The sequence below is a fragment of the Vitis riparia genome, chromosome 15, assembly GCF_004353265.1.
Source record: "Vitis riparia cultivar Riparia Gloire de Montpellier isolate 1030 chromosome 15, EGFV_Vit.rip_1.0, whole genome shotgun sequence".
NCBI classification, from domain to species: Eukaryota; Viridiplantae; Streptophyta; class Magnoliopsida; order Vitales; family Vitaceae; genus Vitis; species Vitis riparia.
In genome coordinates, this window is record NC_048445.1 from 12,793,169 (window position 1) to 12,818,535 (window position 25,367).

The following is a 25,367-nucleotide window of genomic DNA, read 5'->3' on the forward strand; positions in this document are numbered from 1 at the left end:
GGCCGGATACTGTTACTTTTCCAAGACGCCATTATTGTCATTAATTCATTCATATATGCATTCAATAACGCCAGAGCCTATGAATGCTCACCAGCTTTAAATTTTCCCTCACCAATTTAATTCTAAGAGTGTTTATGAGTAATTCTTGAATGCGTTTTTGTTTTTGTAATAGGCAGAAGACAAAAATTGAAGGATTTATATGGTGTTAAAGGATAGGTTTTTGAAAACTTAATTTTTGAAATTCAATTTCTCGTCTTTTTTTTTTTTTTTGTCTTATTTAATAAAAATATCATTATTATTATTTTTTATAAAAATAATTATTTCTCTTAAAAAATGGGTTACTTTTCAAGAAAAAACACGAAAATGATTAGGGTTTATTTGGTTGCTATTTTTGAAAACTGTTCTGGAAAATAGTTTTTAAGAACAATTTTTCGTGTTTTCAAAAAAAAAAAATTGTGTTTGGGAACTGAATTTTGTAAAACAATTTTTGTTCTAATAAAAAAATAAAGAACATGTTTAGTTGAGTTAATAAAAAAAATTTAGAATAAGTAAAACAAAAAATTATTTAAAAGTTATATTTTTTTTAATTAATAAAGTGTTTTATTTTATTAACTTGATATTATAAATATATAAATAATTTTCATATGCACTATTCATTTAAATTAAAAAAAATTATTCAATTTTAAAATTTTTATACTAGTTATAATTTTCTTAAACAAATGATGATTTTGTAACCATATGTAAGTATATTAATTTCAATAATTTAAGGAAAAAGAAAAGGTTTGCAGGTGGGGGTGTGGTAGTCGGGTGAAGTTCACCTTTGTGGAAAAAAAAATATATATATGAAAAACAATCTATGCTTTGTACAATGAAAACATTTTTTTTATTATTTTCAAAAAAGTGGTTTTTGAAAACACAAAAAATACAAAAAACAAAAACATATCCCCTTCCCCAAACAAGTTTTTTTTGTGTTTTTTGTTTTCAAGAACAAAAAATAGTTTTTGAAAATAAGAACCAAATAGACCATTAGATTCATAATTTGAAAATTATTTCATCAATTCTAATCAAATATTTTTTATATTTATTACTTTATATCTTGATTTTATTCATTTATATCTAATCTCAATCTCTTGTTTCTTGATTCCATTGTTTGTACATTCATTCAAAATTTTATAATTTTCATAATTTTTCAACGGTAGAGATTAAAAGTTGATTCAATGTGTATTTTATTACCTTTTTTTTTTTTTTTTTTCTATATATATATGTATACTTATATTCTTGTATGCATATTTTCACTTTAAAATTATACGGAAACATCCATGATTCAAATTGAATCGCACAATGTTGTCGAAGTTCCTAAATCCTAATACATTTCATAATCCAAAAATGGAAACGTGGCCAAGGAAGTTAAATATGGGGAAAGGAGCAAAAGCATTCACCATCCAATATGTAATAATTATTTTTGTAATTCAGGTAAGTCAACAAATTATAACCTCATCCCCAAAAATTTTCATAAAGGGGATTCTTTTCGACCTTTTCCACGACTCCAAGAAAGTGAGCGTGTCGGCAAAAGGGTGGACATCGTTAGAATGGAATCTAGACTCTAGAGAGGAGGGAACAATACTAATTTGACCTTTGATTATTATATCCAAATAAATAATTACAATTGGTATCTACTAAAATTTAAAATGATAAAAAGAGTGAGAACAAAGTAAGAGAATAAAAATAAAATAAATTTGATAAATACTTTTATTTTAAGAAATCAAAATAAGTTCACTTTTGTATTTTTATCTCCTTTTTAGATATTTTTATTTGAAAAAAATTAAATACTTAGCTGATAAAATATTATGTTTTGCAATAGTTATAAAAAATGTTTTTAATTTTTTTAATATTTAATATTTTTTATTTTTTAAGTATTAAAAATATTAAAAATACTTTTTAAAATCACTATCAAATGTACTCTTAACAACCCATTTGATAGTAATTTTAAAAAGTATTTTTAATCTAAAAAGTGTTCTAAAAAAAATTATGTGTTTGAATTATTTTTCATAAAAATGTTTTATCTGAAAGTATTTTTAAAATAATAACTTATAAAGTGTTTTTTATAAAATATTATAAATGATTTTTCAATTTTTTAAAACTGTTTTCTAAATTTTACTAAATACCTAGTTTTTTTGGAAAATACTTTTTAAGCTAAAAATGTTTCATAGAATCACTATTAAAAGAACATATGTAATTCTACTACAAACACTTTTAGAGAAAACACTTACACTAAAAACACTTTGAGTAAAAACACCGTAAAATCACTATTATTTTTTCTTTTCAAAAAGATTTATCCAAATGTATAATTGATCAATTTTCTAAACGTCAGACACTAAATTTAACTTTGTCTTTAGGATCATTCGGAAAAATTTAAATTAATACAAGCAATTAAGATCATGCTACCAAAGAATAAAATCAAATCATAAAAGAACGATATCTACCCACAAATAAATAAGAGTATGAAATCATAACATAAAATAATGAGACCCATATTTAAAATAAATGAAAGGGACCACTGTACAAAATAATGATACTTGTGATATTATCTGATTGTTGATATCTTTTTTGATATACCAAATTAGTTCACGAAGACCCGAAAAATAATTCTTATTTCATTATTGACTAATTTTTGTTTTGTTTTGTTTTATTTATTTATTTTTATGTTTTTAATAGCATAGATGTGAACGCATGGTGAATGAGCAGATAGTTGGATTGTCAACCAAGAAAAAGGATGGAAGATGGGTCAGGCGGCAGTACAATAAGATAATCATAAAATGATTGGCAATGCGAATAACATTTCGTACATATTCTAAAGCCCACCGAGTTGCAAGTGATACGAGAATACATACATATATAAAAGCCATTTGACCCAAGAATCAGAACTCAATTCGTTGGGATAGAGAATTGGAGCATGTTCCATGGTCCATCAAGCTAATGAACCAAGTTCCATCCTCCATCTCCTTGATTCCCATTGCCTTTCTCCTTTTATCAACTCAGCCTCAAATCTTCGTCCCTTTGTTTTCCCTGCTACCCATTTTCTAGGTTGAGCTTTGGAAAATGAAAACCGGCCAATCATATCATTAAAGATTATTTTCAAGAAAATCGAAGATAAGTAAAATTAGTTAGAAACTAAAATACTTTTAAATTATTTAATATTTATATAAATGAATTAAAATATATTAAATATATAAAAATAACTTATTTATTGTAAAGTAAAGGAAGAATAATCTTTAATGATTAATATTCAGTGGGTATATTTTGTAGATATCATGACTGACTACTAGAGTACTCTTGAGATAGACTAGTTTGATTGATGTGCATTCTAGATCCTTATTGGAGCACACTTTTAAGGCATTGACAAATTTTAGTGAATATTCTTTGTAGTCATTATGAGTTCCTAGTTGAGAGCCACTGAGACAAACTAGATTGATTATTCTGTATCATGATACCTAGAGGAGTATTCTATGAGTGTAGAGGCAGTTTTCAGTGGATCGTTTTAAGATAATGGTAGTTTTGCCAACGAAGTACTTTTGAGATGGATTATTTGTTCTTTGACATGGCAGATTGTTATTGAGATGGAGACAGTCCTTAATGGAGTGTTGTTAGGTTTATTGGCAACTTTCATCATTCCAAGTTCCCAATGTTTGATTTCATAGTGGATTATTGTTGAGTTGGAAATTGTTCTTAGTACAGTGTTAGATTCTCTATATTGGGGCATGTTTCCCCATGTTGAGTTTACGAGATTCGCATCAAATTTATTTTGGGTTTCATTAAAGGCAGGTTTCCACCTTATCGGCTAGTTTAACCTAGAAGAACAAATCCAATTTAGAGGGAGAGAGAGAGAGAGATAGAGAGAGAAAGAAGGAAAAAAAATCAAACGTCAATTCCCTTTTTGTTATTTTTGGGAAAGAAAAAAAGATTTCAACATATACTAAAAACTCGCTCGACATAGTTGGGGTACCAAACAACTTGGCAATATCAATAACTGGATCATCATTAGAGTAATCATCTTTCAACTCTTTAGTCATGTGTTTTTCTACAAGGTGAAGGTTTCTAGAAGCTTCCATGCCAATATTCACATCCATGGGAATGTCATTCCTCTCCACTTCATCATCTATAACATCCTAAAAAATTCCGGTCTGGAAATCAAAGCCCATATTGTTATCCTTTTCCTTTGTACTAGATTTTGTGAATCTAGTGTCATGCATAACATGTTCCTCATTCGAACTTTTAATCTGAAATTGCATACACCACCTAATAATAATAAATATGAGAAAACACAAATGTCAAAACATTGAAGTATTAGAAAATATAAACAAAGTAAACATGTCACTAACTTCTAATAAAAGTTGTTTCAATTCATCCATCTTCAAGTTGAGTCCTTCAATGTATTTCTTTAGATGATTGAAATTTAACTCTGAGCTTTGTCTGAATTTCACAAACTCCATCCATAATTTCTGCACATATTGCACATAAATGAAATAAAAATTTAACACTTACAACATTTATATATATATATATATATATATATATAAAAAAAAAAAAAAAAAAAAAAATATATATATATATATATTATGACAAGTTTGTTCACTTTGAAATTAAATAACACACTTGTTAAATTTAGGTTTTTTCATGATCCCTATAGACTTAACTTCCTATAAGTTTATTTATAATGAACTTAACACTAATTAAGGTTAGGTTCAACATGTTAATTATGGAGTGAACATCTTGTATTAAATAAAGTACAAAAAAAAAAAGAGAACATGCATGCATTATTTATGATGGCTAAGTTTAGGTTAAGTTACCACTATTAATGGGGCAACTGCATCATTTGTTGTTCTTTCTGCCATTGCAGCAGTAGCAACAACAACATATGTAACAGTGTCAGATGAGCTTTTTTCATGCCTTAAGTCATCCTTCTTGGTATCTTGTGAGGCATTTGATTGGTGCAACATTTCTGTTGAAGCTTCTTGTTTATCTATATGCTTGCAATAGTCTTGTTGTTGCTCCTCTAAAGTGGGTGTGAGGAGTGAATGAAAAGTTAACTAGAAAATCCAAATCAAATATGATTATTAATAAATAATAATACAATAATATTTATAATTGCATTATTAAAATTTAAAGGTAAAAAATTACTTACATTAGGCTCTAGAAAGACCTTTTCGACCTCAATAGACCTTGGAGTACTAGTTGCACTCCAATTTAATATTCAAGGATAACTCTCAGATACACGAGTGACATATTTCAATTCAATAAGTGGAATAGCCTTGTATGCCCAAACCTGGAAGGCATATGAAAATCCAACAAGACTATATGCTTCAACTACAACTTCTCCCTTTGCTTTCTTTTTATCTTGGTATTTGGATAGCCGGTTCTCTAAAACTCTTTGCAAACCAAATAGTGTCCTCTCATAACAAATCCTCCCCTTCCCCCATGGATACTTGTTAAAAGCCTCCAAATTATCAACCAAAGCCACCCATTCCATATCTATTAAATTTTTCCCTTCTTTCCCAAATAAAACATGCTTTAAAAAAATGCAAAAGTGTTAACTTTATCACCTCTTTATCTTCAAATTCTTTTTTTTTTCCTTATTTTTTTCTTTTTCTTTTTACCTCTCCTAAAGAAAGAAAAACTTTCTCCAACTCATCATTATGCACCTTGTTTTCTCCTTTAAAGTATGTGTCCCTTATTCGTAATGATTTTTTGTCACATTTTGGAATAGGACCAAAACTCAAGCTTGTAATCAATGCACACTCTTCTTTACTAAATCTTAAGCCCTTTGACTTTAATAAAATCCATATTTCATTGTCTTTTTGGTTTCACACTGACGTAACAACAATTGATGAATAGTTTGAGCTGAAAATCTAAGTTCAGGAAGGAGTAAAAAATGACCTACATAATTTTCTAAACATCTCCAATTGTGGTTCAATTAATTTCTTCTTAATATTTTTAATGGCTACCAAGTGAGACAAATATGCAATTTTTCTATGAAGGTACTCCTCTTTAGGTATTTTAGATATAAAAGATAGGAGAAGAGGAGGAATGTTAATATGCAAGATAATAACAATTTATAAAAATATTAATATAAATTGAATAAAATTATATTACCAAACTTATCCAACTATGTTAAATCCATCATTTCGTATTACTTCTTAACATAGACTTTATTTTCATATTATTTAAGGATGTCATGTCAAATGCTAATATTCTAAAGATATTATTTTACTAATGCAATTGAAGCTATTATATTTTACTAAGTTGCAGTTAAAAAAGTGCAGACATTATTCTAATGTTTATTGAAATTTGAAATAAAACTAAACCATTTTGAAATTGGAACCTATTGACAATGAACTTGATAGCAGTTAAGTTTAGTTTTTTTTTTAACATATATATTTAAATCAAAATTCTTAATATTTGGATAAAATAATTTCATAAAAATTAAATTCAAATACGCTATAAATTCATAACAAATAACTTCATTACACAAAATTTCAAAACCTTTTGATGGTGAACTTGATAGTAGTTAAGTTTAGTTTTTTCTAATCATTCAAATATTGCTTTAAACCTTGGACTATAACCTCACTGAGAAAATTTTCAACTTCAATTCCATAAAAGTTTTATTCAATTAGATTATCAATTCATGAAAAATAAATTCATAAAAAAAGATAATTGATTAAAAGGGATAAAAAAAATTTAAAAACCAAAATTTAAAGTAGAAAATTAATGCTTACTGAATCAGTTGATTTCTTCTCATTTTCTGATGACGATGATGAGGTTTCAAAACCTTGCTTTGTTTCACATCCCTTTTTCCCCAAAATTTTATACCTCTTCTGTTTCGTATTTTTCATCAATGAATTTTCTTCTTCCGCCATTTTCATAAATTGAATCAACACACAATATCAGAAAGATGAAAAATAGAGTTTGATTTAAAAGAAATAAAAGGAACCAAAATAAAACACTTAGGGTTTCTTCTCATTTCATGGATGAAAGTTCATATGTACAGTTTGAAAAACTAAAATCAAAGAAAAAAACAGTGAAACTTACTTTTTGTTTTTTCCTTGTGTTGTGTTGCATTTTTGTTTTCTTATAATGAACAGAAAAGTCCTTCATGATTTCTTTCTTCCAAGTTAACAATGGAACAAATGGGTTTGTAGGGTAAGGAAGGGACGCAACACAGGAGAAAATCGGAGTTGGAGGGAAAATGGGCTAAAGAGATAGTTGAGGGGTATTTTTGTCCGAGTTGGGTCATTTTTGAGACTTAAATAAGTGGGGGGTTAGTTTTGCAATCTTGAGGGAATTTTATCCCTTTTAATCGGTTATCCCTTCCTAAGAATTTATCAATTAAGTGACCCTTGTGTCATTATCACCAATAGGTCGACCCCCTTATTTGATAATTTCCCCTTTTTCTTTTAGCTTATCAAAACAAGGAAAAAAAAAAAATGTAATACAAGCGTTCTTGTACCAAAGTTTACTATAAAATTTAGAGAAATGATGATAAAAAAATAATTAAACATTTAATAATAATATTAAACAATCATCACACCATACCATTAAAATGTGCCTTCTTCCAACTCCACTCATACCATTAAAATTTTCCGGCTCCACTCACGCCATTAAAGTTATTGATCTTTTTAATACAATCATCACACCTACATCATAAACACAAAATGAAAACATTTTACTTGAGATAATTGCAAATTAACGTAAAGAGAGAGAAAGAGAGAGAGAGAAAAAAGAGTAAGAATTAACACCAACGAATCTTCCAATCACTAAACTAAAAAGAATTATTTGATTACAAAGGGATGAAGTAATTTCAATATTGTAAAAGTAACCCCTTCCATGTTTGAACTAGGAGAGTAATCCATTTTTTTTTACATAAATTTCTTTCAACATTAGGCTTATTTTTATGTTAGTTTTGAAATAGAAAATTACTTTTATAAGAAAAGATGAAGTGCATTTATGTCCAAAAGAGGTGCATACATGAGAGGTAGTATGTCTACAAGATGGGAATAATTTCATCCCTTTTAATAACACAACCGCTTCGATTACTAAATTGATATTGGTTTCCTTGCGAAAGTGGGTGCTAAATTTATATGAAATTATAAACCTTTTACTAAATTTTTCCTCATATCTTCCATATATGAGAAATAATTTTACTTTTTATCTTTCATTGATTTTACATCAAGAAATTATAAAATGATTTTACTAAGAAATTATAAAGTAAATGTTTCTCATAGCTTTTGGTTATGAAATATGTTCCAATTATTATCATTATTATTTTTTTACTATATGCTAATTTAAAAAATTATTTATTTAATTTATAAGTTCTTGCAATATCAAAAAGCACAATATAACACAAATAGAATTTAAAAAATTAAAATGAAATGAGATATAACTTTATAATATACTTTTTAATATAACTGTTTAATGTGACTAAAGTATTTGAAGCAAGGAAAATTTTCCTTCTATTAGTACTTCCTAAACTCTTCTTCTTATCAACCTAAGATTAATGCTCATAATGTATTATAAAAATAAGAAAAATTAAGGCAAAAAAAGAATGAAAGAAGGAATAATTCAAAAAAAATGAACTTGGAAGGTTTTATTATTAATCTGGTAATCATGCATGGAATGATAAACTTACATGCATGGAACCAAAAATGGGCAACATTGTCATGATAATTGTAAAGATCATATGAATATTTGAAAGATTCAACACCAAAAATAGTAATATTTACAAAAATCCCTTAGAAGCTACGAACTGACATGCATCAAAACAAAAATAGGCCTCTTCATCAGTCTTCATATATGTGTTGTAATCCATTCTTGCATAAGAAGTGTCATAACAATAAGCACAGAAGAAAAAAAGCATGGTGGGATTCAGTGCCCTAGAGAGATACAGATAACCAAAAACAGCTCTCCCAATCAAAAGAAAAAGAAACCCTGCGAGAGAGGAGAGAGGAGAAAGGAGAGAGGAGAGACCTTGCAGCAGGTGAACCAACGAACTGGTATGATCATACTTCGCCCTGGACATCTCCATAGTCCTTTCCTCCGTTGTGTTAATGGCCCCCAAAGCTTTGACTTGCCCATATATGTAGGTTAGAATGGTGAGTGGCGCCCAAGGGTTTCCCAAAGGTTTTTGCTTTCCCAATGTATTACCACTAATTTTCAAGCCTTTACTTTAAAAAATAACCAAAACAATTATTTTTTAAATATAAACCTTTAAGAAAAAATATTTAAAAAAACTTTTTTTAAGAAAAAAAAGTATAGAAAGTAAAGAGAATTTTTTCTTACTTTTTTTCAATCTTTTAAAAATTTCAAAAGTATTTATTAATTATGATATTTAATATTGAAATAGAAATATTTTTTTAAAATTAAAATTTATTACTCTTTAGACTTTGTGTAATTTTTAAGAGTTTCCCATCAACCCAAGTCTCTTCAAGTTCCAACCAACCTCTAACCACACCTCTCTCATCATTTTCCAACAACACTCCAAGTAAATATTGGAATCATTTTCTATAAATAGCGACTTTCTAATTTCAAGTTTAAGTTGTTATTTTCTTTCTAATTTTCTATAAAACACATTTTGAACATTTGCATTTTACATAGACATATATTTCTTTAATGAAAAAAAAAAAGCTGATAATTATTTGTTCCTATTTAAATTTTAAAACATAGTTTTCTTTTCAAAAGTAATTAACAACTATTTTAAAAAATATTACCTAGCATGCTTTTATTTTTTCTTTCACTTAATTAAATTTATAAGAATAAAATATATTTTTTAATAAACTTATTTTTGGGCCTTGGAAGAAGTTGAAACATCTTTCAACCAATATAACTATAAGTTGAAACAGGAGTGATAGCATTTTTTTATTTTAAAAAAAATATAAGATATCCTTTATACATAAGGCAAAACTTAAAATTAAATTTAATGCAAATTAAGACATCATTAGGATATGCTTATTAGTTTTTCGTTTTTCAAAGGAGAAAATGATATTAATTTATATATAAAGTGTTAAAACTCTTTAATGTTAGAGTCCATTTGATAGTAATTTTAAGAAGTACTTTTAGTTTAAAATGTATTTATAAAAATAATTAAAAATTTAAATGTTTGTCAAAATTTTGGAAATACTTTTAAAAATCTGAAAAATCACTTGTAATATCTTTTAGAAAAATACTTTTAGATAAAATGTTTTAACTAAAAACACTTTGAGTAAAAATACTGACAAATACAATATTAGAGTATGTTTTAAGAATATGTTTAGTAATGATTTTAGGAAACATTTTTAACTTTTTTAACACTTGAAAAATAAAAAATTTTCAATACTAAAAACTTTAGAAACGTTTCTCAAAATCACTACCAAACGGACTATTACAATGTTTTATATTTAAAGTATTTTTTAGTAAAAATGTTTTCTTTAAAAGTATTTTAGTGAAAATCACCTCTCAAGTGCTTCTCTAAAAACCACTAAAAGTTATTTTTTAACTTTTTAAAAGTATTTTTTAAATTCTACTAATTGTCTTTTCTTTTTCTTTTTTTTATTCAAAAACACTTTTGTATTAGAAATGCTTTTTAAAAGCATTGGCGAACAAACTCTTACTTTGACAAGACAATGACTCTTAAAATTTATTTTTAAAAAAAATTAAGATATCATAAAATTTTTACATCTATACTTTTTGGATGAGTTATTATATTTTACATAAAAATTATTATTCTTTTTATTTTAAAAACATAAAATAAAAGCATATTCAAATGAGCACATAGCGTTCTTTGGGATACATTTCCTATTTTTCATCTTAAAATTAAAAGGCCTACATTGAGAAAATTGTTGTAAAACAAAGACAAATATAATGCAAATCAAAGTAGTAAAGATAAAATATATCTTACTTTGATATATAATATGGAAGAAGGAATCAAAGAAGAGAATTGAGAGAGTGAAAGAAAGAGAGAGAGAGAGAGAATGAGAGGAAGAGCTTTCTTTCTTTCTCGGGATGCTTTTACATGGAGGGGTAAGAAGCCTTTTATAGGCTTCATAATATGAACTCCATTTACTCATCTTTAAGATGAGTAATGGGAGTTCATAATGGCCATCAATGTGGTCATTCATTCTTTTCATTTACAACACTCCCCCTTGGATGACCACCATATTAAAAGAATATGCCTCATTAAAACCTTGCTAGTAAAAAACCCTATAGGAAAAACCTAGCGAAGGAAAAAGAGTACAATATTCTTTTCTTGGTATATTAGGACTGCCTCGTTAAAAACCTTGCCAGTAAAACCCAATAGGACAAAACCTGGATGAAGGAAAAAAGAGTACAGTACACTAACACCCTTTTACAAGCACACTCCCCCTCATGTCGATATCCTTGAGTTGACGCATTCCAATCCTGTGTATTAACTTCTTGAATGTTGAGGTTGGCAATGATTTTGTGAATAAATCTGCTAGATTATCACTTGAGCGTATTTGTTGCACATCAATTTCACCACTCTTCTGGAGTTCGTGTGTATAAAAGAATTTTGGTGAAATGTGTTTAGTTCTATCTCCTTTAATATAACCCCTGTTATTTGTGCAATGCATGCAGCATTATCTTCAAATAATGTTGTCGGGTCACCTTTGATAGAGGAGAGTCCACATGATTCCCGAATATGCTGGATCATAGATCTTAGCCATATACATTCACGACTTACTTCATGAATTGCCAGTATTTCTGAATGATTTGATGATGTGGCTACCATTGTTTGTTTAACAGATCTCCATGAAATAGCAGTACCATTGCAATTAAACACATACCCTGTTTGTGACCTGCCTTTATGTGGATCTGAAAGATATCCTGCATCTGCATATCCAAGCAATTGTTGCTTTGATTCCCTTGAGTAAAATAAACCCATATCAGTAGTTCCGCGAAGATAACGCAATATATGTTTGATACCATTCCAATGTCTTCGAGTTGGAGCGGAACTGTATCTTGCTAATAAATTGACAGAAAAAGCAATGTCTGGACGTGTACAATTGGCAAGATACATAAGTGCACCAATAGCACTAAGATATGGTACTTCAGGACCAAGTAACTCTTCATCCTTTTCGCAAGGACGAAATGGGTCCCTTTTCACATCAAGTGATCGGACAACCATTGGAGAACTTAAAGGATGCGCTTTATCCATATAAAAACGCTTCAAAACTTTCTTAATGTATGTTGATTGATGTACTAAAACTCCATTTGGAAAATGCTCGATCTGCAGGCCGAGACAAAATTTTGTTTTTCCAAGATCTTTCATCTCAAATTCCTTTTTCAAGTAATTTGTTGTTCTTATGAGCTCTTCAGGAGTTCCAACAAGATTTAAGTCATCAACATACACTGCAATAATTGCAAATCCGGTTTCTGATTTCTTAATGAAGATGCATGGGCATATAGGGTTATTCACATACCCTTCTTTTAGTAAGTATTCGCTAAGGCGATTGTACCACATGCGTCCAGATTGCTTTAATCCATACAAGGATCGTTGTAACTTGATTGAGTACATGCTACGAGGCTTTGTATTATTTGCATCAGGCAATTTAAATCATTCGGGGATTTTCATGTATATATCATTATCCATGGATCCGTATAAATATGCTGTAATAACATCCATGAGACGCATATCCAGTCCTTCTGAGACTGCCAAGCTAATTAAGAAACGAAATGTGATTGCGTCCATGACGGGAGAATATGTTTCCTCGTAGTCAATGCTAGGTCTCTACGAGAAACCTTGTGCTACTAATCGCGCTTTATATCTTATGATCTCATTATTTTCATTGCGCTTTCGTACAAATACCCATTTGTACCCAACAGGCTTTACATCTTCAGGTGTTTGGACTACAGGTCCAAAAACTTCTCGTTTTGTTAATGAGTTTAATTCTGCCTGTATAGCTTCTTTCCATTTTGACCAATCATTTCTATGTCGACATTCTTCCACATTTTGTGATTCGGGATCTTCATCATTTATTATGATATCAGAGGCCACTTGGAAAGCAAAAATATTGTTAATAACAATATTATTTCGATCCCATTTTTCTCCCGTTTGTACATAACTTACTGAGATCTCACAATTTTCAGGTACCTGTGCCTCTTCAGGGGCTTCTCGTTCAATATGTGGATCTTCAGGGGTTTCTTGTTCAATATGTGCCTCTTCGGGGGCTTCTTGTTCAATTTGTGCCTTTTCGGGGGCTTTCTGCATTATTTGTGCCTCTTCTAGGGCTATAGATTTATCAATTTTAAACTGATCAGTCATTTTGATGGTCTCTTCTAGAGTGCCAAGTTTTTCTTGGGTTCTTCTCTTCCGAGGAGTTACATCCTTTGAGCCAACAGGTCTACCACGCTTCAGGCGTATCTTAGATTCATTTGTTAACTGTCCTACAGGGACATCAATCCGTGCTAGAGTATTTGCAGCCGGGATATGTGACTTTGTCACTTTCTTGGTATCAATGAATGCATCTGGTAATTGATTTGCAAGATTTTGCAAATGAATGATCCTTTGAACTTCTAGTTCACATTGATTTGTACGAGGATCAAGATGGGTCATAGTAGATGTCTTCCAACTAATTTCTCGTCGTTCTTCAAGAATCGACTTTTCTCGCCCTAATGATGGGAAAACACTCTCATTAAAATGACAATCCGCAAAGCGGGCTGTAAAAACATCGCCTGTCAAAGGTTCAAGATATCTTATGATAGATGGAGAATCAAAACCTACATAAACCCCAAGTCTTCGTTGGGGACCCATTTTAGTGCGTTGTGTAGGTGCAATTGGTACATATACTGCACAACCAAAGATTCGTAAGTGAGAGATATTTGGTTGTTTTCCAAGCACAAGTTGTGAAGGAGAGTATTCATGGTAAGTTGTAGGTCGAATACGGACTAAAGCTGCAGCATGCATAATAGCATGTCCCCAGGCGGAAGTAGGTAATTTGGTTTTCATTAGTAACGGTCGAGCTATTAATTGGAGACGTTTGATGAAGGATTCTGCTAAACCATTCTGGGTATGAGTATGAGCAACAGGATGCTCAATATTTATCCCTACTGACATGCAATAGTCAATGAATGTTTGAGAAGTAAATTCGCCAGCATTATCAAGACGTATTGTCTTAATTGGATAATCTGGAAATTGTGCTCGTAATCTGATTATTTGTGCAAGAAGTCTAGCAAAGGCTACATTACGTGTAGAAAGGAGACAAACATGTGACCATCTAGTAGAAGCATCTATTAAGATCATAAAATAACGGAATGGTCCACATGGTGGATGGATAGGCCCACATATGTCCCCATGTATTCTTTCTAAAAAGATTGGTGACTCAGATATGACTTTAGTAAAAGATGGTCTGATTATCAATTTACCTTGTGAGCAGGCAGCACATGAGTATTCATTGGGCGAAAGAATCTTCTGGTTCTTTAGTGGATGCCCATGTGAGTGTTCAATTATTCGACGCATCATTGAAGACCCTGGGTGACCTAGTCTGTCATGCCAAAGGACAAAAACTTTTGGGTCGTTGAACTTCTGGTTCACGACAACATATGATTCAATAGGCTTTATAGTTGTATGATACAACCCAGAGGAGAAAGCCGGGAGTTTTTCCATTATAAGCTTCTGGCCAGATATAATGGAAGTAATGTAAAGATATTCTACATTATCTTCATTCATAGTTTCAATATGATATCCATTTCTGCGGATATCTTTAAAACTGAGCAAATTTCTTCTGGATTTGCTAGAATATAACGCGTCATTTATATGGAATCTAGTTCCATTTGGCAACGTTATGTTTGCTCTTCCAGAGCCTTCAACTAAGTTTGTAGTACCAGATATGGTACTTACATTAGCTTTTATTAATGTCAATTCGAGGAAATATCTTTTATCTCGAAGAATTGTGTGTGTGGTAGCACAGTCTGTGAGACATACATCATCCTCATTCATCTTGAGACCAAATAACACATGGATTTCAGATATAACAAAAAAAAAACAGGGCATAATGTAAATAACAAAGTAAATCAGATGTAAATATAAGACATAATAATATATTATTTTATATATAAAGTAACATTAATCAATGTTAACTTTTTCATCATTTATCAAATGGTCTGTTTTTTCATTTGGACCTCCAAAGAAATCAATGTCATAGTAGGTTAGGTCCAATCCATCACCATCGGTAAAGTTCATCTCTATCTCTTTTCCTTTAGCTTTTATTGATGCTTGGTAAAGGTCGACCAAATGTTTGGGCGTACGACAGGTACGCGACCAATGCCCCTTCATACCACATCTATAACAATTATTCTCATGGTTCTTAGGAGGTTTATCTTGTATACGCTTCCCATTTTCTTGTATTGTCTCAGTATTGTTCCACTTCTGGTGGTGCAATGAGGCTTTCATTTTCTGAGAATTAGAACCATGGTATCGGGGATTTCTTCCACGACCACGACCACGTCCTCGTCCTCGTCCACGTCCACGAGTTTGGGACGATATTGCATTCACTTCAGGGAATGGTTCAGATCCAGTTGGACGAGACTGGTGATTTCTCATCAAAAGCTCATTATTTTGTTCAGCAACAAGAAGACATGATATTAATTCAGAATATTTTGTAAATCTACGCTCTCGATATTGCTGCTGCAGGAGCACATTCGAGGCATGAAACGTAGTAAAAGTTTTCTCTAACATGTCTTCCTCTGTGATTTTTTCTCCACACAGCTTTAACTGAGAGCTGATTTTGAAAAGTGCAGAGTTGTATTCACTAACAGTTTTAAAATCTTGCAACCTTAGGTGCATCCAATCATATCGAGCTTTTGGGAGAATCACAGTTTTTAGGTGGTCATATCTTTCTTTCAAATTACTCCATAGAGTAAATGGGTCCTTTACCGTAAGATACTCATTTTTTAAACCTTCATGGAGGTGATGGCGAAGGAAAATCAATGCTTTTGCGCGATCCTGCAGGGATGCTTGATTTCCTTGTTTGATCGTAGCTCCAAGGTTCATTGCATCAAGATGTAATTTAGCATCAAGGATCTAAGATAGATAGTTCTTTCCCGAAATGTCAAGTGCCACAAATTCGAGTTTTGTGATATTCGACATTGTCAAATAACTTCATATATATGACAAAACAATATTATTAAAATCAGTTATAATAACTTGATAGCATTGGTATAACTTTGATTATAAACAAAATCAAATAATTTGTTTATAACTTTTAACAATATGTAACAAAACAAATCAACAATAATATAAATATGTAAAATTTTATTCTATATAAATAACTTCAAGTTTAAGATACGAGAATTACCTTCAGAGCAATTCGTGCTGATAACGTGTTGTAAAACAAAGACAAATATAATGCAAATCAAAGTAGTAAAGATAAAATATATCTGACTTTGATATATAATATGGAAGAAGGAATCAAAGAAGAGAATTGAGAAAGTGAAAGAAAGAGAAAGAGAGAGAGAATGAGAGGAAGAGCTTTCTTTCTTTCTCGGGATGCTTTTACATGGAGGGGTAAGAAGCCTTTTATAGGCTTCATAATATGAACTCCATTTACTCATCTTTAAGATGAGTAATGGGAGTTCATAATGGCCATCAATGTGGTCATTCATTCTTTTCATTTACAACAAAAATAACAATTTTAAAAACTACTTAAAAAATAAAGAGTCCATTTGATCATGTGATTAAAAATAGGTTTTTGTTTTTAAAAATTGATAACTAATTTTTTTTTTTAAATTCATAACAATGTATGGTCGTTATTCTTTGTTTCCAATTTTAAAAAAATTAAATTAAATAAAGAAAAACTTTTAGAGAACATGTAGAATTTACTTTCACCTATTTTAAAAAACAAAAGAAAAACGTAGAACTTTTTTTTTTTTTTTAAAATACAATTGAATATGATATCATTATTTTTCTCTCTTCACAATCTAATATCGAAAAAAAATCTTTAAATATGTGTAGATCTCAAAATTTGTCCCAATTTTATTTTTACATTAATTTGAAGCCTAATTTTAAATCCCAATTACATGTGTTTTTTTTTCCACTCACCCTTTAATTTTTAGTTTTCATTATTTTGTAAATTACTTTTTTATTTTATTTTTATTTTTATTTATTCATTTTATTTATTGTTATTATTATATTATATTATATTTTTATATTTTTATTTTATTTATTTATATTTGTTTTACTATTATTTTTATTTTTCCTCTCTCCTCTCTCTTCCCTTTTCTCCTCCACCTACCCTCACCCACCCACTTTCTTCTCTCTCCTCCCACAGTCCTCACCACCGGCCACCACTTCATTTCTCCCCGTTTATTTTTTTATTTCCTTTTCTTTTTTTCCCTCTCACTCTTCTCTCTCTTCCCCAAAAAAACTCCTTTTGGCCCGCCCCCCCCCCATTTTCTTTTTCCCCCAATTCCCAAGACTTTTCCCCCCATTTTCCCCCCTCCATTCACTCTCACTGGCCGACACCCCACCCGCGGATCTTCCAATTTTTTCTTTTTCTCGACTCCCCCTCGAACTCCCACATGCTGGCCCCTAGATTTTTTTTCTTTCCTTCTCCATCTTCGTCCTCCTTCACAGTACTCCACCACACCTCCCTTCCAGCAGCATGACCCCAACGCCCACTCCCGTCGGCGCCTTTTCCGGTGTCCCTCCATCCCCATTTTTTTCTCTCATTTAATTTTAATTTTAATCTTATTTTATTTGCTTCTCGAAAACCCGTCCACCCTCATTGTCGCCGGTAAGGCCACCGACCAGTCACCGTCGGTGAGCCACTACCGGCCGACGACCCCCTTCCCATCTCATCTGTTTCCCGTTATTATTATTATTATTATTATTATTATTATTATTATTATTATTATTATTATTATTATTACTATTATTATTATTATTATTATTATTATTATCATTGTTATTGTTATTATTATTATTGTTATTGTTATTGTTATTGTTATTATTTTTGTTTTATTTTAATAGTAATTGCTGTTTGTGAAATTTGGATTGTTGAATTAATATGAAATTTGTGGTTAATTTGTTGTTGGTAGATTAATACGTAATTTGATTTAATTTATTGTTAGTGAGTTAATTTGAAATTTGTTAATTTGGGTTTGTGGACATATTGTATTTGGTGATTAATTTGGGGATATTTGGATTATATCAATTGCATATTGTTTATTTGGACTTAGGCCTATTGTTAAGTTGTCATTTGTTTGAGCTTATTGGATTGGGCTTGAGATATTATTTATCTTGACCATGTATTTTTTTTATGTGGGCTCGTTAACTGATGTGAATTTTGGGGCCCATAATGTGGGTGAGATTTGTTAGATTATTTGAATATTTGATATGGGCTTGACCAATTTGAATTGTTTAATTTGGACATGGAACAATTGTGGTGTATATTAAACTAGGCTTAGATTATAAAATATTAAATTTAGGTCTAGTAGAATTTATTTTAATTTATCCAATTTTAGGTTTGGTTGATTGTGTTTGTATTTTTGGTTATTAATTTGGATGTTTTGGGTTAAGACCTATAGTAATTTGCGCTCATTTTAATTGACAAAATTTATGGGATTAATTTGAAATTAGAATTTGGGTTTGAATATTTGTTTGGGATTTTATACATCTCTAGATATTTACATTTGTGCTATTTTGTTTTTGCATGGACCTATTCTGCAATCTTGTTGGCTTACGAATTGATGACACGTGGAGCTTGTTGTAAGTTTATTTGAGTACATATTTTATTTTCCACTTTTATTTGGTTTTATTTTAATTAGTTATTGTAAATATTTGTTTGTATATATTTATTGAGTGTATACAGAATTGAACATCGAACAAATTAGAAATTTTGTTTAAATGAGATGAAGAATTCAGTAAATATATTCTAACAAAATACTAATTTTAAAATATTCTTTTTAACAAAAGAAAATTTTTATTATTTATAAAAATTCAAAAAAATGCATTTAGAAAAATCCAAAAAAATTGTTTTTAATAGAATTCGAAAAATTGTTTTTAATGACATTGTTCAAAAATTTCTTTGTTTAATAAAAATTGTCCAAAAATTGTTTTGTAAATAAAGTTGTTCCAAAAATTAATTTTTAGTAAAATTGTCTAAAAAATATTTTTTCAAATGAATTCTTTTTCCTTAATTAAAATGGGATTAAAAGTGTTTTTCAGAAATAGAGAATTTAAATCTTTGTTTTTCTTTTTAATTAAAATTTCTTTTGCAAATAAAGTTATGTCATTTTAAATAATTTATAAAAATCACTCTTTTAAATGAAAATGAATCTAAATACTTTTGTAAATAAAATTGTAAACATTCATTATTTTCTAGTAAAAGTAAGTAAAAATAATTTTTGTCCCAAAATTGAAATTTTGTAATAAATTTTTTTGATACAATAAATGTAAATAGCTTTTTTGAAAATTGAATACAACTTAAATTGAGAAAATAAATTGAATCTTTTTTATAAGTAAATAAATGGAAATCATTAATTCAAAATCATTTTTAATAAAATCCTTTGAAATTTCTTTAAAGCTTTTTTTTTTTTTTAATATCTTTTATTTATTTAATTCAATAAATTATTTTGCATAATCCTCTTATTATTTATTTTGTGTATTTTTGTAATTAGATTTCATCATTGTTTTTGTGCATATTAATTTTCACCATGACTTGTATATTGATTATTTTTCGTGGTATCTATAATTAATTAATTAATTGTCACAATTTCCTCAATTCGTTTAGTAGAGGCCATACGTATACGGGCTTAGAGGGGTGCTACGGCTCACCACCGTACCTTCCCAATGAGTAACCTGACCCTTGGACCCAAACTCGGTTTTTCACAGACCCGTTTTTTCATTCAGGAGTCACACTTAGGGTTTTTTTTTCTTTAAAAATAAAACAAAAATAAGTGGCGACTCCAAGTCTTTTTCTAAAAATAAAATTTTCACCAAACAAAATAAAAATCGAGCTCACCATCGAGTGGGAACGCATCGAGCAAAATACGGGGTCCACAAAATGGTGACTCCGTTGGGGATTTTTAGAGGGTTAAACTTGAACTCGAGTTGAGGGGAATGTGGTGTTTGATTGGTCGATCAATGGATACCCCTCTCTATGTGTCTTGGTATGATTGGTTGTTGATTACACGTTGAGAGCTTTGATATGTTTGTCTATAATACATGTTTGGCTGTTATGTTCATTTGTGATGTTGATATGTTGATTACATCGATTGATTCTCTTACCTACTTTAGCATAGTGACTCTTCTTGTTGTATGATTATCTTGCTTTCCTGGACATGTATATTCTCATTTTTGTATATCTCATTCATCTTGGCATGATTGATTCTATTTGTTGTATATTATCTTATTTATCTCGACATATTGTCCATTCTTATTATATTCCTATCTTGCTTATCATATTCTTGCCTAGCTTGTGTGTAGACATGAGTGATATACCTGTTATTTGCATGACTGCTTGGTGCATGAATGCTATTCTTTTATGTGATGCATGTATTGCTTGTCTGTGTGGGACACACATCTATCCCCTTACCTCCAGCTCCCTAGACTTGCTCGACCTTGTTTCACTTGATCTCGTATTTGATATGAGACTTGTTACTTTGTTTGCTCTTTGACCGAGCTAGCGGTTAAGAGTAGGGTCTAGCGACGAGCTATATCAATGTTTGGGAGCATTCTGGAGGAGGTCGACATGTTAATGCTGATTGGAGTCCAATCTTTGAAGACCTGTATAGCCTAGAGCTAGGTTTCATGGATATTTGTGTGATCCGTGTGTTTCTTTTTTCTACTTTAGCTTCATAAGATTTTCGGATGCACCCACACCTCTCACTGTGCACTCTAGTTGACTATTGAGCGATGAGAGTTTGAGAGGTTTCACCATAGGAAACCCCTTGGGATGCCGAGGTCGTGCATGTGTGGAGGTAATGACCACCTTGCATGGAAGCGCCCCGTCTCTTCGAAGGCGTGCAGAGGGTTATGTACCGTCGGAGGGCATGATCGCTTCTGTTAGGGATCTTTTAAAGTCCACCCTTATCATTTTAGAACCATCTTAACCTCGTAGGTTGAGCCGTAGATCCTTCGATTAGGACTCCCTCCCTACACGTGGATGCATCTAAGGGCCTTCAGAGCCTCTTTGGTCATAGTTTGGATTCAGTATTCCCTCTTTTAGTCTCTAATTGAGGGTGCACCAAGATTAGTATGGGTTTGAGTTACAGTCGGATAACCCTTCTACACTTTGATGCTTTGCTCATTCCAGTACAAACTAACATTTCTTCCATGTTTTCACTATGCATACCATATCTCGTGCTTCATGATCTTCAGGATTGGTTCTTCATTCTTAGTGTGGATTTACCATCTTGGGTCAGAGTAGAGGGGAGTTTAGTTCATTTTTTCCGAGAGATCAGACATGGATCAACGAGTTGTCACAGTTGATTAGTTCACGACCGTCATGGCTTCTATTCGGGAGGCTTTGGCTAGTCTCATACATGAGATAGACAGTCAGCAGAGTAGACAACTTGTAGTTCAAGATGAGACGCCTTATGATTCATTGCCACCTTATTTATTACATGGTCATTCTGAGGTTGCCTCACCTGCAATAGTATAGACCATAGTCCTTGAGGATATGCATGCATGGATCTTACTGAGCAGCGTATCAGGCAGTTGAGGGTATCTGACAGTTCATCAGCTTGGGATGATCTTGATAGTATACCAGTGGCTAGTCTACCGGCCAAGTTCAGGATGCTTGACATTGAGAGGTACATGGGCGTTGGTTGTCCATGTATTCATCTTCGACTCTATAGTAATGTGATGAGGACCCATGGGTTAGACAAGTCACAGATGATCACCATGTTTCCTTTGTCTTTGAGTGGCGCAGGCTAGCATTGGTTCGCATCTTTGGAGTCCTTGCGATGTAGGACATGGGATGACCTAACTTAGGAGTTTCTGTGATAATTTTCATTTAGTATTGTCGTAGATGTGTCGAGAAGAGAGCTTGAGGGTTTCAGACAGAGATCAGATGAGTCAATTTCTTCCTTCATCTCCCACTGGTGGGGGAAGATAGCAGAGATTGTTGATGGACTATTATAGAAAGGTGACTTAGTCTTAAGGGTCATCAGAGGATTGACTAGAGATCCTAGAGAGAAGTTCAGACCCAGCTGGAGCGGACCTTATTTCATCAGGGAGTTGACCTCAGAGGGTGCTGCATGGTTGATGGATTTAGATGAAAACCAATTCTGGGAATCGACCAATGTGGATAAGCTAAAGAGGTATTATGTTTGAGACCATGGTCGTAGGATGGGTGGCCATAATTTCGGTTAGCCATATACTTTGTTATTCCCTTTTGATATATAGTTCGTTGCTAGCCCATTGAGCCTCACATGTGCATTATAGTCTTTCTTTCTTATCGTCTTGCTCACATTTTTCACACTGGGATAAAGACCCTTTAGTGTATGCATTCATTGTTTGGGAGTTCCATGAGCCTTGGACCTAGGAGCGCATTTTTCTCACTATCTTTCCTCATCACTGCATCATTGCATTCCATCGTATCTCATTGGTTGTGTTCTTCATCTCTTCTTCTTTATTCTATCTACTGTTTGTTTTGCTTCATATTCTTTCCACCTTGAGTGGTGATCCTTCTCAGTTCATTACATGGAGGGTAGTCACATCATTACTACTATCTATCCCACAGACACTGGTTCAGAGATTCTTAGTTTGAGAATGTCATCTTGTCCGAGAGAGTTTTATTACTTTAGCGCTCGAGAGCGTGTCTATCCATCATTGATATCATCTTTGGGGCTTATCTTGTTCATGTTCAGGGTGTGTACATTTGTATATATGTAAAAAAAAAATGAAAAAAATTGAAAAAAAAATGAAAAAAAAATTGAAAAAAAAAAACCGCATGTGTGTATTATTTTCTATCATTGAGTGTGTATATTGATGTTTGAGGGTCACTTGATTGAGTATGTTTGTTGATGAGAGTTCGTATGTGAGCTTTCCGAGACCCTCCATGCTTTGTATTCATTTTTATTGTATATTTTGAGAGCGAGATGAGTGACCTTCTCTTAGGAGCTCTGGGTCATTGTCCCTTCCATCATTACGTTCATTGTTGATGTGAGTTCACTCCATGTCTGATTTGAGTTGATCACTACTCCCCTTTGTGTTATTTGTTTCATCATCATCCTTGTTTTCGCTTCTGATTCATCATTTTCACTTCATGTCTTATTCTTTTCTTACAGCAACCTATCTTGGGTTTGATACTCTATTGGCATCATCATTACACATGTCACTATTAGTTCATTTTGCTTCATTTGTCTCCTCATCGACATCATATTCACGTTAGGCATCTTTAAGTCCATGGCTCACGGGATTCACTATACATGTTGCATCTCTCATATATGAGGGCATGAGTTTTTGATCATTGGGTATTTGAGCCTCGTTTTCCTTCGTTTTTATCACCCTATCACCTTGGCCTACGTTACGTCCCGTGTCTTAAGACCACCCCGAGGCTATGGGATCAGATGTCGTCTTCAACAGCCTCTACTTGGACAGGTGTTTGAGATCTGGTTGATATTTAGATATCGTCATGCTTCTTCTTCTAGGAGTCGCCTCTTTGATGTTTAGATCTGATTCAATTGTGTTTGGATTACGGAGATCGCCCATTTGATGATGGATAATTTCATGTCACTCGATTTCTGACCTATCGTACATCTGGTGCCATACTGGGGTATATTTCCATTTTGGATGAGAGTTATAGATCTTCATGGAGCTGTGTGATCACCCCCACTTACGGGATGTGCATCGAGACAATGACCTATTCGCTATTTTTATGATGATTCTTCAGTGGAGCATCCCGGGAGCCATCCAGCTAAGTCTGCACTTCTCGGCACTTAGATGCCATCATGCTTCTTCATCCGAGAGATACATCTTGGATCTGTGGGTATGATTCAGTTATGGATTCGGGTGACCAGTGATTCATGCCCAATTGGTGTATCAACTGATTCATGTCCAGCTGGTGCTCCTTGATGGAGGGAGTAATCAACAAAATTTATAACCTATTACACCATGAACTAGGGTAGCAAAGAAAAAGCTACTATAGCATAGTGGCTCTAGGATCGTTCATTGGGAAGGGTTTTCAAACTGAAAATGATACCAATTCAAAGTGAATTGGTGCTGTTTCATTTCAAGGTTAACTTAAGAAATAAAACACAAATTTTGGTTGGAAAAGGTATAGATTTAGACTAACGGCACAACAAGTAATGGAAATTACTTATGAAGAAAAACATTCCTTGGAGATTTAGGTTCACAGGGGAGGTTCCTCATGCAAAAAACATAGCTTCGGTCAGTTGGTTCATTTCCTCGCATTAGAGAATTAACATAAAGTCAATTCTCTAACCGGTGCTGTACAAAAGCATCCCTTAATTGGATTTCAGCTCTAATTCTCTCTCACTGATGCAACTTGCAATGGCTCGAGCCTCTCACTTAGCCTTTACCATTCAAGGTGATCTTTAACCTTGGACTTCCTTTCTCAAGCTCGCAAGAGATAACTAATGGATGTCTCCTTAGAGTCCAAAAGCTTACCAAGTGTTGGCAATTCTAGAAAATCCTACCCTTAAGTCACCTCCCAAAGGCTCGCAAGGGGTAAACTAGTGCATCTCCATGGATAGAGATCACTTGCCTTACCAAGTGTTGGCCCAGGTGATTTAAAGGCGTTTTAAGTTAACTAAAAAGATAAAAACCATTCACGGGACACACTTTCTCTTCATTCATAGCTGAAACCACAAAGCTACTAATTCTTACACTTGGAACCTTTCCTGGCAACCTTAGCTCCAAGGAACTAAAGGTTTAGTTACTCATTCTCTGGGGAAACTTCCTCATATAGTGCATAACTTAGTAAATGAAAAATACAATCAAAGTGAGAAGGTAAGGTAGAGCTCAAGCTCTGTATTTTACTTTCTTTTCAACTTTTACAAAGGGTTCATCACCCTGAGAATAGGCTCCCTGGGCTCTATTTATATGAATATTACATTAATAGTTATTACATGGATATTTAGCCTTTTTCCTAACTTAAAAGCTAAGGAATCCTATAATTGGTGGCTTACAAGGAGAGTTTGGGGATTTAAACAACAAAAATCTAAAGAAAAATATCTCAAAGTGTCGGTCGCAAATATCGGGAAGCACTAAGGACCATTTCGCAGGTGAAAACGTGGTTTGCGAAATTTCGCAGATGCATAAAAAGGGCTGCGAAATCACTTCGTAGCAAAAGGCTGATTCCGCAGCGCTGCGAAGTGGGCTTTCAGCTTGCGGTGTTCGGCTTCCAACGTGTCGT

General features: G+C 32.0%; 1 protein-coding gene across 1 annotated transcript in view; it reads right to left on the minus strand.

The window, feature by feature from the left end:
* LOC117931974 (UMP-CMP kinase 3-like) overlaps window positions 1-25,367 on the minus strand; it is a 35,596-nt gene that overhangs the window by 2,278 nt on the left and 7,951 nt on the right. The window contains exons 7-8 of the mRNA XM_034853035.1: window positions 4,848-5,087; window positions 4,004-4,166 (exon numbers count right to left, since the gene is read on the minus strand). Of these exons, the coding sequence (XP_034708926.1) occupies window positions 4,004-4,166; window positions 4,848-5,087 (403 nt within the window). The remainder of the gene's footprint in view (window positions 1-4,003; window positions 4,167-4,847; window positions 5,088-25,367) is intronic.